This window comes from Eumetopias jubatus, unplaced genomic scaffold, assembly GCF_037043125.1.
Source record: "Eumetopias jubatus isolate StellerSeaLion01/CBP00866 unplaced genomic scaffold, mEumJub1_p1.0 scaffold_5, whole genome shotgun sequence".
In the NCBI taxonomy this organism is placed as follows: Eukaryota; Metazoa; Chordata; class Mammalia; order Carnivora; family Otariidae; genus Eumetopias; species Eumetopias jubatus.
The window spans coordinates 147,080,552-147,097,030 of record NW_028274811.1 but is presented as its reverse complement, the minus strand read 5'-3'; the positions used below and the strand labels follow the sequence as shown (position 1 = coordinate 147,097,030).

Here is a 16,479-nt window from a genome sequence, read left to right as displayed (position 1 = left end):
GATTCTCTCTGAATTGGCCCCAGTGTGCTCTGACTACAGCTCCATAAAGTTTCTCAATCCTCAGCGTGTTTCAGGTTCGTTCCGCATTCTGTACCTTAGCGTGGTTCAGTGTGGAGACCTTATATACCATTTTCCCAAATCAAATACAGTGATCAGAGGCAAGCAGATTGAAGCTTTTGTCGTAGCTCACAAATCAGAACTGAAAAACTCCAGGGGCAATTTATCCCAGAAGTGAATATTTAATTCAAGAAGCCTCCAAGCTACTATGAACTTCCAGTGTTTCCTCCAAATATTCTCATTAACTAGAGAAACTTACATGATTTACAGCACATACTGCATGCAGAGTATCTTGTGCCTAGGGATGTCATGTTTACAGAGCATTTTGCGTTTGTAGAGCATCTAGTGCCTGTTGAAAATCTAATGTTTGCAGAATATCTGGTGTGTGAGAGCATGTCGTATCTGTAGAGCATCTACTGTGTACAGAGCATCCAGTGTCTAGACATGTCATGTTTACAGAGCGTGCAGTGTTTGCAGAACACCTAGTGGTGTTTGCAGAACACCTAATGTTTGTGGTGTATCAAGCATGTGCAGAGCACCCAGTGTCTAGACGTGTCACAGTTACAGAGCATGTGGTGTTTGCAGAATACCTAATGCTTGCAGTGTGTCAAGTGTGTGCAGAACACCCAGTGTGTGCCGGCTCGGGACACCCAGCTCTAGGTCATGGGCTGGGAACAACAAACTTCATACTCACCACATTACAGCCCACGCAGTCAGGTCCATTCTCGCAGGTCCTGCGGCGAGCTTGAATACCACCCCCACACTGGGCTGTGCACCGTTCCCAAGGACCCCAGCCTGTCCAGAACATGTGCGGGGGACACAGCAAATGCTCGTTGCAGTATCTGTGATGGGGAAACCAAGAGGAAAAGGAAACTGTTCAGGGCAACATGAAGCCACAGACCTTTCCACGGTCCGTCCCTGCACCGATGTTGAACACATGGGCATGCTCCACGTGGAGGGGCTCTGTGAGTGCGGAGTGGTGGCACGGTAACGGGGGCAGATGTGGTGCTGGCCATGCTGTGAGGGCACAGACAATGGGATGCGTGGGACACAACGAAGGAAACGCTAAACTCACAATGCAGGATGGAGTTTCCTGTGCAGCCAATCAGAGGAGAAACAAACAAAACAAAACCCTTCAAACAGACACCCAAAAATGAGAACACAGAGAGAGTATCTAGGTAGGGCATTTATCTTCTAAACACAAACACTGAAAGATAAAGTAGGTTGTGAACACAAAATCAGCAAAAGTGTATTTGGAATTCATTTCTCATTCTTGAATCAAATAAGGCTCATAATCCTATTAATATAAACTAAAGAAAAGTTAAAGCCTGATTTTAGCAGGAAGACTCATGCCATACACTCCTTAGGTTACTGTATTTTTAAATTTATTTGTAGACTCTCAAAATGATGTCAAAGAACCTTAACTTAAAAGACCACCAGTTATTCCAGGAAAGTTGAATAACTATTTACAAACACTGGTCCTATTTATATATGCTGTACTTCTAAATATACATTCATATTGTCAATTACTAGCCAACTTTACAAGGCTTTCTTTAGCCTTAGATGAGTCAAATTTCTCCTCAGCCTTTAATACTACAAGTGAAATGAAGCCAAATGAGAGAAACAAAGGAACAAACAAACAAAAAAACAAGAAGGAAACAGCCTGGCATTCTATAGGTTACAGCCTCTAGAGAGGAAGACATTGCTCTACCCATAAGCAAACATAGTGAGACATATCTGGCAATTTAAAGGACTATTTAAGTTCAGTTCTCCATCTTCTAAACAGAAATTTAGCTGCTAGAGGAGAGTAGCATGCAAGACTTTTTCTGACATCTCTCTACCCACCCCATCTGGATTCAGACACGAGGCAGACTTTTTTTTTTCCCTTCAAATGTTTTTTATTGTTCTGTTAATCACCATACCTTACATCATTAGTTTGTGATGTAGTGTCCCATGATTCATTGTTTATGCATAACACCCTGTGCTCCACGCAGACCGTGCCCTCTTTAATACCCATCACCAGGCTAACCCATCCCCCCACCCCCCTCCCCTCCAGAACGATGAGAGATGATGGACTCTGAAAAACAAACTGAGGGTTCTAGAGGCAGAGACTCTTATCTGCGAGGTTAAGTCAGTCACCTGTAATGTCATGGTTATCAATAAACGCTAAATCCTGCAGGGCATTACACAAAGGACATTACAAAGCGCATTTCCATACGACAGGTATTTACAACCTGAGATGAATACAGGGAAATGGACACAAGCCCAGAACAGAAAATACTATCTTAATGAGTAGAAAGTAAGGACAAATGGTAGCTGCTTTCCAGAAACCAGGACAAGTCATTTGGAGAGTGCAGTTTCCAGATGGCAAATGCTGATAAGATTCAAGTGTTTTTCCACCAAACCAGGAAAACTCTGTGGAGAATGTGAAGGCTTCAGAGGCAGGTACAGACGAAAGGTCAGAGCCAGGCCAAGCCAAGGGGAGTCCATAGGATGAGGCAAAGCGAGCAATGGCCACCATCGTGGAAAAGAACAGAATATAGAAATGGGAAGAGTGAAGTTAGAAAGGTGACCTGGGAGAAGAGAACAGAAGAAGGTGATGGGAAGTAGCATCACCTACTTTTATGAGGAGGAAGAACGTGAAACTTACTTACAAGGAATCAAGAAAGTCCCACAGAGGTCGAGAGACAAAATAGCACTGTCCGAGTTCCAGAGTGAAGACCGGTCTCCAGGGATTTCTGCCTCATCCCACTGGTCGCCTGGAGCTCCCTGGGATTTCAGGAGCTCTCCATGCGTAAGTGTGGGGTCCAGTCTCCAAAGGCCCCACCAGCAGGAAAAGCAGGGGGCAAATGCCAACCAGGAGAGAATGGATTGCAACAAAGCAAGGGAGAGGTGTTCCAAGCTAGACAAACATGATGGTGGTGGAAAGAGGAAAAGGGACGCACTTGGACTTGGTAGAGTGGGGCGAAGGTGCGGCAACTGTGTGAGTGCACAGGAAAACAAAGAGACGAACAGAGGAGTCACATGTCAGCCTCCCATTTGTGGGAACATGGGAGACACTCATCCTTCTGGGTAGAGAGAGCTGATATGTCATGGCAGAGAAGCCGCCAAAGGCAAGAACCACTAAGGCACATGGCTGAGTTTCTCTAAACGGGTCACACAGAAGACTAGTCGATGGAACCGAAAAATCCTCTCTCTTGTATCTTCTCAATTTTTAAGAAAGAGAAGCATTAGGTTTCCTTCTTCCAGAGTCATACCCAGCCTCCCAGGGCTCTGACTCTCAGAGTTCAGGGCCATGGACACACTTACATGTAGCGGAGAAAGGGAAGGAATTTTCTAATTAAGAGAGTGGGACTTCTACATAGGAGAGCCAAAACAAAATTGAGGAGACAACAGATGAAAAGAATTTGGCCTCAGGAAGCATGTGCAAACGTGCAGAATTGCAAGAAGGAAAACATCCTTGACTACCCAGGATTATTAACATATGTGTCGGTGCACAGACTGTCCCAAGAGGAAGGTGCCATTCAACAACACGTTTGAGAGAAAAGAAAACTCAGAACATCAGATCTGGCAGCATTTGATTCAAAATATCCATGGGTACCTTCTCTCGCTGTGGATAAATTGAGAAGTAGAAGGCCACCTCCCGTTTCCAGGCCAATTCACCGACATTTAAAAGGTATAGACTACTGGGACTCCTTACCCTCATTTTAGCTTTCAGAAACAAAAACAAGCAATAGAAGAATAGAGAGGGCAAAGGAAAATCTTGCTAAATATGCTTATAAAACACTTGGCTTTTAATAAAAAGCACAGCAAGGGAGTTACCATTTTCCCATAGCAAAACACATCGCAGCGCACAAACACTTTCTCATATTTGCCTATGCCAGGCCACCTCTGAAAAGACTCAGCATGTTAGTATAGCTGAATCCACGGCAGTCGAGCCTGAAAACTGCGTGGAGCATAGCACTTGCGACCAGTGTCAATAAATGATATATTTGGCTGCATTTTAAAGTTGTCCACCAGTTGCCTTCCATTTTTCTCTTTCTCTTATTACAGCAGTCCTGGGAAAACAGCTACACCAGATATGTGACTATGTCACCCTCTGCAAGGCAGGTCAGGAGGGAAGTAGAAATTGCTAGGCTAGCCAGCTCTGCCCCTTCATGTCTGGGTTTTCACTCACAAATCCACCCAGGAGAGTCTGGTTAGAGGCAAAGCCCTTACAAGGCTCAAACACTGAATTCCCTGCAGTTTCCTGGAAGCAGGGTCCCTCTGACCCCCTTGCGCCACCACCCCAACCAACACGTGCTCCTGACAGATGTGCCTCTTGTTAAACTACCCAACTGAGTTTCCAGCATTCTTCCCGGTCACAGACAACAACAGGGATCAGAAGTAGGTTACCTTGGCAACTCTGCTTGTTCAAGGATTTTTATTAATTTATGAATAAAATTATCTACACAATGGACCAGCCAGTGGTTCTTCATTTCTCTAGTCCTCTACACACAGCTAACTTTGGCCACATAACAGCTGAACATTGGTGATGCTTTAGTGGCTCTCCTGGATCTCTAGTATCTTAAAGCACTGAAAGCCACAGATGTATTTTGTGATGCATTAAAAATTAAGGTTTTAATTTTGCCCGTGACTGCTCATTCTCATTTTGCATTTAAAAGTGAATTAATAAACCAGCAATATTTCTCCATAAATTATCAATTTTTCCACAAGCCTCGTCTCTGTGAAAAGAACTACCTTTCATAACCCCATGTGGACTAGATTCTCGACACTGTATCACTTCTGGTCATTTCTCTTCATGCTATGAGCTGCGCTCTGCTCTGGTTTGGTCCGTGCTAGTTTCTCACTGCAGCCCCTGCCCACCTGAACCAGCCAGGACCCTGTCAGAGCCATTTTCTCCTGGCTTGGCTCAAGTGACTATCCCTTTCCTGGTCCATACCGGAATAATCAAATCTCTGTGGTGCCGGAGAAACTATACACACACTGAGTTCCTTCTACTATTAACTTTTACCCCAGGAGAGAGCTAAGAGAACCCATGAGGGGAGAGGAATGACGTGTAAAGGAGAAGCACTTTGGCTTGCTAAGCAAACACACCCCATGGAGACAGAGAAAAATAGAATGAAGAATCATATGATAAAAAAATAATCAAATAATAAAAAAAACTTATAATAAGCCCCCATTAACTTTGATAATGGAGTGGGGGCAGACTCTAATACGGTCCCCGTGTTCCTACCTCCTGGAAGTCACACCTTGCGTTATCTTCTCCCACTCAGTGTGTGTGTGGTGGGGGGCGGGAGGACATGTGACTGGCTCCTAACCAACAGAATATGACAAAAATGACAGGATATCACTTCCACAATTAAACCTACATAAGACTGCAATACCCTTTTCTTCAAGAAAACTCTCCCCCAGCCCCCGCGCCACCGCTTTGAGGAATGAAGCGGTCAGACCTGAATGGCCCAGGTGGCGAGGGGCTGAGAGAGCTCAGTCTGACAGCATCTGAGGAACTGAACGCTGCCGACAACCACGGGATTTGGGAAGCACACCTTCTCCAGTCAAGCTTCAGATGAGACCACAGCCATGGTCTACGGCGTGCCACAGCCTCATAAGATCTTGAAGCAAAGGACCCAGGTCTACTGTGCCCAGGCTACAAACCCACAGAAACTTCGAGCCAATACACACGAAATGTTTCAGGCCCCAAGTCAGTGGTAACACTGTTCTGTAATGACTCCCGAAACAGATTTTGGTGCCCTAACATGCAGTGCTACTGGAGAAAATACCTAAAAATGTGAACGTGGCTTTGGGACCAGGGAACGGGTAGATGCAAGGAGAATTCTGAGGATCGTGGCAGAGAGACTTTGAGCATGCTGCCAGTGAGGCTTTAGAAGGAAATAGGATAAGAACTAAAACTCAGCAACAAAACCAACCCAATTAGCAAATGGGCAAAGGACGCAAACAGACTTTCCGAAAGAGTAGACAAATGGCCAATAAGCACAGGAGAAGATGCTCAACATCAGTAGTCCTTCGGGAAATGGAAATCAAAGCCACAAGGAGATAACTGCTTTATACCTACTAGGCTGGCAAGGAAGAAAGAAAGAAGGGAGGGAGGGAGGGAGGGAAGGAGGGGGGAAGGAGAGAACAAACAAGTGTTGGCAAGGGTGTGGAGACGCTGGAAGGCTCACACGCTGCTGGAAGGGATGTGCAGTGCTGAAGGCACTGCAGAGAACGGTGTGGCAGCTCCTCAAAAAGCAAAACACAGAATGACCATATGACCCAGCAAGTCCACTTCTAGGTTTATACACAAAAGAACTGAAACAGGGACTTGAATAGACACTCATATGCTAGTGTTCACTGCAGCATTATTCACGATAGCCCAAAGGTGGAAATGACCCACCTGTCAACTGATGGGGAAAGACGTAAATACAATACGAGATAACCGAACGGTTGAGTATTTTTCAGCCTGAAAAGAGGAGTGGAGCTCTGACACATGGTCCAGCCTGGATGAACCTTGGAAACATTATGCTACAAGAAATCAGCCAGACACAAGGGTGCAAATAGCATATGATTCTATTTATATGAAAGATCTCAACGAGGCAAATTCACAGAGAAAGAACATAGATTAGAGGTTACTTACCAGGGGCTGGGAGGAGGGGAAAATGGGGAGTCACTGCTTACTGTTTACAGGATTGGGGTGATGACAAAGTGTTGGCCACAGATAGGGTTATAGTTATACAATACTGTAAATGTAATTAATGCCACTGAGCCGAACACTTAAAAATGGCTAAGTGGCAAACTTGAGGTTAAATATATTTTACCGCCACCAAAATCTGAAAGGAAAGAGGAGCCCAGGATTGGAAACCAGGGGTAGGAAGAGCCTTGTGACATGAGGCTGAAAGCTTCCGGGCTGTTGCTGCGGTTCTAATGAAAGCGGGACACGTCAGTGTGAAGTGAGTTACGCGGCCAAGGACATTTCCAGGCAAAGTGCTGCCCGGTGTCTTCTTGCTGCTTACGGTAAAATGTATGAGGAAAGAAAAAAAAAAATGCAGGAAGGAATAACAAACAGGAGGGAGCAGGATGGACTAATTATGGAAATTCTGAGTCTCTCCTGATGGCAAATATGCTACAATCAATAAATAGCTTCTGAGCATTGTCACAGTTGGCAGAGAATAAAAAACCGAAGGTGTAAGGACACAACCTTTTGTTAAGACCTCAGAAAGACCGAAGGATCAGAGTAGTTTCAGTTACACAGGGGGTGCTCCCAGGAGGTCAGGAGCAAGGGTGGGCCCCACAGATGGTCTCCGTCACAAGCCAGCCACAGGGTGTGGCCCCTCAGTCTTCAGGAGGATCCCTGGCTAGAGAAGGGCTATCTCAACAAAGAGCTGTGGGTGTGGATTTGTTTACTAGAGTAAACCTCCAGGAAATCCACAGAAGACCCATAAAGTTTATTTCAGCCAAAATACCGGCTTGCGCTGACATGTACGGAGAAAGTACAAATGGAATGAGGCTGCCAGAATCCAGACTTCTACTGGCAGGAAACAGGCTGGTACAAGTACCCAGCCGCAAGCACATACTAACTTCCCTGAGAAAGGAAAGATGAGTCAGGAAGCAGAAATGAGAGCCCAGCAGGCAGAGCCAAGGACCATGCAGAATTATGCACGGGCCTTGAAACTTAATCGAGCAACTCCCAACACTTGTCCGGCTAGATTTCAGAATTTCTATGGAGCAGTGATTCCTCTATACTTTCCACCCCACCCCACCCCACCCCCGCATTTGAACCGAAATGTCTGTAGCTGTTACCCTCTGCCCCTCCCACCGTCATGTGCTGGGTGTATTGGTGGTGGATACCTTGACTCTGATTTTAGAGGCTGACAGACTGAGAGGAACAACATCCAGAAAGCCTCATTCATATCTGAGCCTGATTTAAACAATAAAATTCTGGAATTTCTGAGGAGATGATTTAATGGTATGAAACTTCTGGGGACCTTGGGAAGAGGTGAAATACATTTTGCACAGGGAAGGGACACGAACGGCCGAGGGACATATAACTGACTGTGGCAGATACTCCAAGGTGACCCCAACGATCCTTGCCTCCCGGTATTCATGCCCTGCGTAATGTCCCCCTCTTGAGTGTAGGCAGGGTCTGTCACCTCTAACCAACAGAATATGGCAAGGTGATGGCATGTAACTCTGCAACTGCACTATACAAAACCATACTGCCCATCCCGGGAGGAGACTTTCTTCCTTGCTAGATTTAAGGAAGAAAGTGACCGTGTTGGGAAAGCTCATCTGGCAAGAAACGGAGGTTCTCCATTTGACGGTCCATAAGGGACTAAATGCTGACAACCACAACCACATGATCTTACAAGCAGGTCTTTCCCCAGTCAATGCCCAGATGAGACCACAGCTCTGGCTGAGCAGAGAACCAAGGGAAGTCATAGTGAAACTCCTCATCCACTAAGACGGTGAAGTAATAAATGTGTGTTGCTTTACGCCATGAAGTTTCTGAACTATGGTTACAGAGGAAGAGAACACGAATACAGATAATGACACTTGCATTTTGATAGTATGAACACAGAGGTCCATTGTTTTATCCTTGTTAGTGGCCTCTTTGGGAATCAGTGCTTCTACTGGGTTCTTGGTACTCAAGATCATTTGCCAGTAAATTTTAGAACAAGAGAAACAGTGTTCACGTCCTCTAAAGTGCATGTAAAAGATAAGTTAGATTATTTTCTTTATCCGGTCCTTCAGAAAAAATGATGTGATACTTCTGAGATTTTTGCTGCCATAAAATTCCCATTGAATTACTCCACATCCTGGGCATTTGGATCCAAATGAAGTCACTAACTATCATCCTGGCCTTAACTTAGGGACTTTATTGGGGTAATCAATTTATTCACTCGCGGCCACTTGGGAGCTCTTTGGGGTTGATGGTGTTTAGAGCAAAAGGGCGCAATGGTATTACTGTGTACGTGTCTAGTCATCATTCTTCTGTGCCTCCCCATGGAGGCCAGAATCTCCTCGAATCTTGAATTTAGTTCTCAAATATCTAAGGGATGGTGTTCTCTTATATTACGCAGGTAGAGACAGCTCCCACATAACACAACAAAGAAATCTCAGAACTGTTTGCTTGTGAAGACCAAGAAATAGATATTATGTACTGGTTTTTTCTAGATTTCATTAACCTTTTGATAGCCCCCTAGAAAGGCTGTTCAATGGGGAAGCTTCAATTGTATAAAAATCTTACAGAGTCCCTATTCTTACCATCTACCCATTTGTTATACACATTCAAAGATTCCTCTATTGACAAAATATGTATCTTGTCCAAATGAGAATTTTTTTTCTGTAAAAAGGGAGCATTTTAAGTGTAAGTCCCCCAAACACGCTAGCCATCCTGATTTTTCCCTGAAAAGGTAGTAGCCTTACAAACAATCCCAAGCACATACAGAATGTACGTATCTGTCAGCTGCAGCGCTAAATAGCATCTTCCTTCCAGTGCACTCAGCTTAAGAAAGGTGCTAGCAGGCATTAGATTTGCAGAGGTGCTGGGTCTGCAGGGCAGCGTCCCACTGATGAAGGTGACTTTCCCTGAATGGGCTGTATTATGTGACAATGCACAGAATTGTAAAACTTCCAAACAATTTTAAATCTTACAAAGTTTAGAAAGAGCAGAGAGACAATTTGCCCATAATCGGCTTTCCCACTTCTCAGCTGGTATTGGATCGGAAATGATAGACTTCCACAAGACTGTCTCAGGGGACTACTTCAAAAATGACCAAACTTGCTTTCTAAAAATCATTTTTCATTTTCCTCTGAGACAAAAGGAATGAAATCTTAATTGGCAATTTAGGAACACAGGGAAGAAAGAAAGGAATGATTCTCCCAGGTTGTTTTGAGGTCGTAATAAATGCCTAGCAGGGAGTTATCTGTAGAGTAAACCTGTTGGTTTTGTCCATATAAATATTTGATCACATAGCAAATAACTGCATACGGTATTTTTATAAGAGGCTCTCACTGAACCCATATGACCAGACACAATCCTTACTACATTTTAATTTAAAAGGCACAGAAAGACATTTTGTTTCACACAATCGATACAATACATTTCTATTAGTATGGCAGAATAAAAATCCTGAGTGATGTGAAATTCACCTGCTTAGATCTTCTCCCCCAAATCATAAACCAGAATGTATTTTACATATGCAAGAAAGAGCCAACTATCACAACTGTGGATTTTATGATGCCAAAGCCAAATATCTGATTCTATGAAAAGCAACAAACTGTTCAACTCGAGACTGGACAGAACCAACACCCCACCGCCACCCCAGGAGCTGAAAGCTTACAGCACAAGTGGAACACGATGCCCCTTTGGGTTCTACTGCAGCTTCCCTGAGGGTAGGAGTTAACAGAGGAGTGTGTGGTTATAAATACCCCCAGACCCTATGTTCTCACCTTGCTCCACCTGCTTGATTTAATTCTGATGGAAAACTCTACTTCATCCGACTGCTTCCATCAGACCCAGGACCCAAGGATCCGCCTTAGGTCCTACTTGGAACTGCAGCTTTTGAGACCGGGTCTAGTTGAATTCTAACTAGAACAAATTTTCTCCAGCCGACTCCCTTTCTGAGTCCCCAGGGAGCCCAGCACAGAGGTGCCCACTGTCCCTGCATCTCTGCTCCCTTGGGAACTGCTCAGCTAGCCAACATTTCGAGCACTGCTGTGGCTGGCACAGAGATGTTGTCAACACGAGGCTTTGATCCAAATTAAAGGATGTCAGGAAGAGAACAGGACGATTTGGCTCAACAGAAAAGGATGCCACAGATAAGCTAAGCGACATCTCAAACTAAACCCGCACAGAACCCGGGCCACGCTAGAATGGCAGGAAGCGTGACGATGGTGGTGCTGGGGGCAGAGCGGTGCCTACCTCTCCTCACGGTTCTGTCCCACGCACACCCGGCCCCCGTGCCGGGGAGTGGGGTTGCTGCAGGACCGCTGGCGCACCTGGAAGCCGATCCCACAGGTGGTGCTGCAGGGAGACCATGAGGTCCAGGGGGTCCAGCCTCCATTCCTGGGGAGAGAAAGCAGCGGGGTCACAAAGTCACACTGTCTCAGAGTCCATTCCCTGTGTGCACCCACCGCCAACGGCCTTCATGTGTCCCGCGTGTGGACTGCTGGACTGTGGGCTGGGAAGGGAAAGGGAACCAGAACCACCGGACAAGACTGGACGTGCTGTGTCACGGGACTCTCGGTTTCGGTGAGATGCTGCTCCTCCTGGCTATCTGATTTTAGAGTCCAGGTTGCACCTTGGAGAGTAGCGCTTAAAGTGCACTAAAAATAAGATATAATAATTTGTTCCATATCCAGGTATCAATAATAATTTGAATATATATAAATTTCTATCTATATATATAATTTCTATAATAGTTGAATGTAGAATTTCTATAATAATTTCAGGAAATTCCTCTGAGAAAATTCTATATTAGAAACTATTAAAAAATTTGGTTATGAAAATGTTAAACTAATGAATAATAAGTTTATTTCGCTGAAAAGCAATTAGAGATAAATCCCTGAGCCTCCAGAGTTTATGCTTTGACTTGTACTGTATCATTTAGAATCTATAAAAAGTGCACATCTGAACGAAATAGCATCTAAAACTACCTATAATGCTCACTTTTAAAAATCTATTAACATCAACAAAAATCAGTAATTCTCTCGATAGGTTTCATATTGATAAAGAGCATCATAATGTCCAAAGCTTTAAAACAAAGTTTATTAAAAATGAAGGAAGGGTACGTGAAATTCAGATTTTTGGCTATTTTCTTACAGTTTGACAAAGATATAGAATATAAACAAGCAGTGCAAACTGCACATAACTGTATTTATGTTATTAATAAATATAAGATGAAAGGCATATAAAACATAAAATTAAAATAAAATAAACAGCTTGTATAAAAGTGGTTTATAAAATGAACCACTACTGACAGCTAGAGGAATTTTTTTTTTTGTTTAATATTGTACTTTTCCCTTGAAATGCCTGTATTCAGAATGTTTATAATTTAAATATCTTCCTTAGTAGGAAGATATTTAACTACTAACTTAGTAGTTAGTCCCTGCTATTTCAAAACAAATTGTAAGCATTTTTAAAAATTTTAACTGTCAAAATATCTGTTAAATCCAGAATCCAAACTCCCATGTGAGCAGTCTACTGCAGCTGGGGTATGTTTACATTTCACAGATCACATATGCATTTCTATAGTATGTTAGTCTCATAGGATTTTCATTTCCACTGGGAAAAATCAACTGACATTAATTCTTATTTTTACTTTATACATTCCCTTAAAAATATGCAGGTCTGCAACTGTGCCACTGAAGCTCAAGGTATAAATAATAATTTGAATATATAATTTCTAGGATAGTTTCAAGTGAAAATTCCTCTGAGAAAATTCTTAGTATATTTCGTATTTCTCTACTTTCTGAAACGTCTTCATGATATAAATAAAATATATAGTGATACTTTAATGTTATTATCTTATCATAAAGCTGCTTTATGATAATTTAACCAAGTAATCACAAAATAAGACAAATCCTCCCAAGCTGCTCATAAAGGTAATTAGCTAGTATCTTATACCCTGTTACCTATACAATTTAAAAAGTTACCCAAGTAATTCACTGAATTTTCTAAAAAATAGCCATTTCAACATAAATAAAATGACATTTTTACTTTCAAAGTTTCCTTCTATGTTGTCAAAATGGCTAGGTAGTGCAGGAAACACTGCTTCCAAAATTGTGTAATTTTTAAATTTGTCTAATTCTTAATTTCCTAAACCATTTAATAAACATGACAACTTGTGATACTGTCTATTTACAATATAGGGAACCTGTTGTAGACAGAGAAGTGGGTAAATGGAAGTGTGTATAAGTAACAGAAATATAGTAAGTGAAGAACTACATGAGTGCAATTGTCTATGTGTGTGTCTATTGTATGGACCCGGGTTTGCAGTCTTATAAATGTTGCTTAGGACCGGACATTGTAGCCATTAAGTAGCACCAAGTAAGCATATATCAGCATACATATCATTTCGAGGATTCAGTCCGTCCACAACAACCCACTATGCATTTAAAGCATCACTAAAATGGGTTCACTTATTCAATTACTAATCTTAAAATAACCACTAATTATATTGCAGGTCGGCTCAGAGGATGGCATTTGAACTAGAACCAAAGCCAAAGATGTATCAATAGACAAGTTGCAGTCATGCACTTGACTGTCCTTTTTTTCCATAAACAGTATCAAAGAGGATATTCCACACTGATCATAACCTTCAAACAGTAACATTCTGTAACTTTTATGAAGTTTCTCCCATGCCTAGATGGCAACCATCTTAGTTTTATAGAAAGAATGCTGTGCATAATGCAATGGTGATGTGCCTGTTTTCTGCAGTCACACAAATAATCGAATCTGTGTAGCGCTGCTGTGAAGGGCTTGTGAAGTGATCTGGGCTGGCCTGAGGAGAAGGAGAGCAGAGGACAGAGTGGGTCCTCGCATCCTGCGGCTCCGCATCCGACCGGCCTCTCCTCTTGGGTAGGAAGTGCCCTCGCACTCTGGGCTCGCTCAGAGTGCCATCGCCTGGTCTGATCTGCTGTGTTAGGGATGTCACAGAAGACCTGCCCAGAGGCTTCTGCATTCTAAATAGGCTCATGGAAACGAGGTAATACTTTAAAAAAAAATACCGTAAATTAACAAGCAAGTGAGGAGAGCGCTTGAAGACTGATTTGAGAAGCTTTCCTGATGCTTGTTTTAAGACAGAAGATGCTGTGTCCTCATGGCACACGGGTGCAGGGGAGAGGGAGCACCTGAGTGTAGTAAAACAATCAAGCTACGACATCAGAAGCAGCAGAGGAAACGGGAAATCAACTCAATGAATCACTGTTGGAACCGTTCTCCTGGTTACTCGGTACCAGGATGTTAACTGAGCCGGGGTGTCCTAGGCTCAGATATACTACGGAGCAGAGCAGAGCTTTGTTAAGGCCCGGGTTGCTTCTACCCCCTAGCTGTCAAAGCACAGAGTACTGGATGCCACGCCCCACAGTGGGATGGAGGCACTCATTTCTCCAGCCCCTCATGGCTAGCTAGGACTGGCAGCTGAGAGACTCGAACCACCGTCGAGGGCTGTCCCATGTACAGGGCTCCCTGTGCAATCAGCTGAGTCCTTTTCAGGCCTACAGCACAGAGCTGTCCTCCCTCCCTCTGACCTTCTCCCTTCCCATCAGGCTAGTTATAGTTCTCTCTCCGCTCCCTCTCCCCAAGGTTCCCTGCCTCCTCTCTTACGAATTAAAATTCAGAAGTGTCATGATGTCATGCGGATGCACAGTCAAATGTCCATTTTAATTATAACGTAAAACCAGATTTTTCTGTTCGATACTAAGTCTGACTTGGCCCTGTTTAGAAAGTCTGGCTTAGCTAATTACTTTATATTGTGGATTTCATTTCATACATTGAATGACTTCAATCTGGGCTCCAGGATATTGAAAAAACATATTTAAATGATGTGATGTGATAAAAGCATTTAATCAAAAATATATTTGTGGGGCGCCCGAGTGTCTCAGTCGGTTGGGCGTCTGACTCTTGATTTTGGCTCAGGTCATGATCTCAGGGTCTAAAGGGCTCTGTGCTCAGCAGAGAGTCTGCTTTCCTCCCTCTATCCCTCCCCCCACCACACACAAATAAATAAATCCTAAAAAAATTCAAAGATACATTTGCAAAATGTATTGAATTAGCAATATTTGGAATTTCCCAACACTTTCTGAGTGTATTGGGTTGGACAAGGTGCCTATAAATAACAAATAACAGGTTTAATTTGGAATCCTCTGATCAGCCTTCTTAAAGGCTTTCTGACTTGCTCTGCACAAACGGAGGAAGTATCTGTCAGTACTGAATGAGCAAAAAAGTCGGCTTGCAGGTTAGGTGGGTTGCAATTTTTTTTTTGCTTCCAACAAAATTAAACACCAACATAAGCAGGTTATCAAGTGATATGGGCCAATAAAAACAATCTTTGGTGTTAGATTACCATGCTTTTGGCAGATGACTTCGAAAGAATTCAGAGAAGTGAGGGAAAATGCTGTAATCTTGTATTTCCATCAACTTATGGGAGTCATACCTGTCGGTGCTTGTAACTAGAAAAATAAAAACCTAGGAATGGAATTGATGCTAAGCCCTCCCTGAATCAGGCAAGAGGTTGCATTCGTGCCTATAAATAGGAAAAGTAGCTGGGAATTAAAAACAATTGCCTGAAGGAATGGGTTTCTAATAAAACCTCACTTTTTAGTGTTAGAATATTATCAAAATGTGTAATATTTATGATTTTTAGATTCACTGTATGCTAATTTGCAAAATACATATTTAAAATGGAAAGCCTAGGGGTGCCGGGGTGGCTCAGTCGGTTACGCATCTGCCTTCAGCTCAGTTCATGATGCCGGGGTCCTGGGATCAAGCCCCGCATCGGGCTCCCTGCTCAGCGGGGGAGTCTGCTTCTCCCTCTGCCTCTGTTGGTCCCCCTGCTTCTGCTCTCTCTCTCTCTCTCTCTCTGACAAATAAACAAATAAAACCTTAAAAAATATAAAAATAAAAAATAAAATGTAAAGCCTATGGTTATCAGAAATAAAAATTTTCTTTTCAAATGTCATTCATATAATTTGTTTTTGTGGTAGTTGTAGAGAAGTATGATATAGTGACCAATATAAGACTTTTAAACAAAGAAATGTAAAATATTAGGATCAGATTCTATGAGGGAAAGAGAACAGAAATAGGAAATTAAAGAAGGAAACACATAAATTTTCTAAATGTTAAAGTGGAGCCTGCTTATTGATTTTTTAAATGGGCAGGTAGCTATGAAATCACTAAGCCACTGAGATTCCATTACACATTTAAATAGTGATGTAACAAAAATTACCTCTTCGCAACCATTAAAACTTTTGATGAAAAAAAATTAGATGCCAATCTACAAGTGTTTGAGGGGTATTTAGGTTAGCAATATTCTTTCACGGGGCAACGGACAAGTTGCTGTGAGGACCACGGCCCCAGGACACTTGTACTGTCCAAGTACAAACACGGTGAATGTGCCTTGTATACGCGTGGACATGTGCACTCTAGCTGCTCCCCCAGATCTGTCCTTTACAGATTTCGGAATACTGACTCAATGGGTAGCTTCTGAGACTACCAAAACTACACTACCTTGCTGCTCACACTCAGAGGAGGCCAACTGCATGTCGCTTCCCGAATCTGCACGAGGGGGTGCTTATTAGTACATGCATGGGCCGTAGGAATAATTTTCCTTTGATGCATTAAGTGGCGTTAGGATTGGGTGAGCTGATATACTATGCATGCATCTTTGTGCAGGGATCAGGTGCAAGACTGGGGCCTGT

The 16,479-nt window shown here is 43.0% G+C and overlaps 1 protein-coding gene across 2 annotated transcripts in view; it reads right to left on the bottom strand.

Annotated features, from left to right (window-relative positions):
- The window catches only part of SEMA5A (semaphorin 5A), a 307,625-nt gene that overhangs the window by 60,495 nt on the left and 230,651 nt on the right, over nt 1-16,479 (bottom strand). The window contains exons 13-15 of one of the 2 annotated variants that reach the window (XM_088023722.1): nt 10,982-11,125; nt 1,133-1,150; nt 752-899 (exon numbers count right to left, since the gene is read on the bottom strand). In XM_088023722.1, coding sequence (XP_087879848.1) covers nt 752-899; nt 1,133-1,150; nt 10,982-11,125 — 310 coding nt within the window. The remainder of the gene's footprint in view (nt 1-751; nt 900-1,132; nt 1,151-10,981; nt 11,126-16,479) is intronic. The other variant, XM_028122663.2, reaches the window with a different exon arrangement.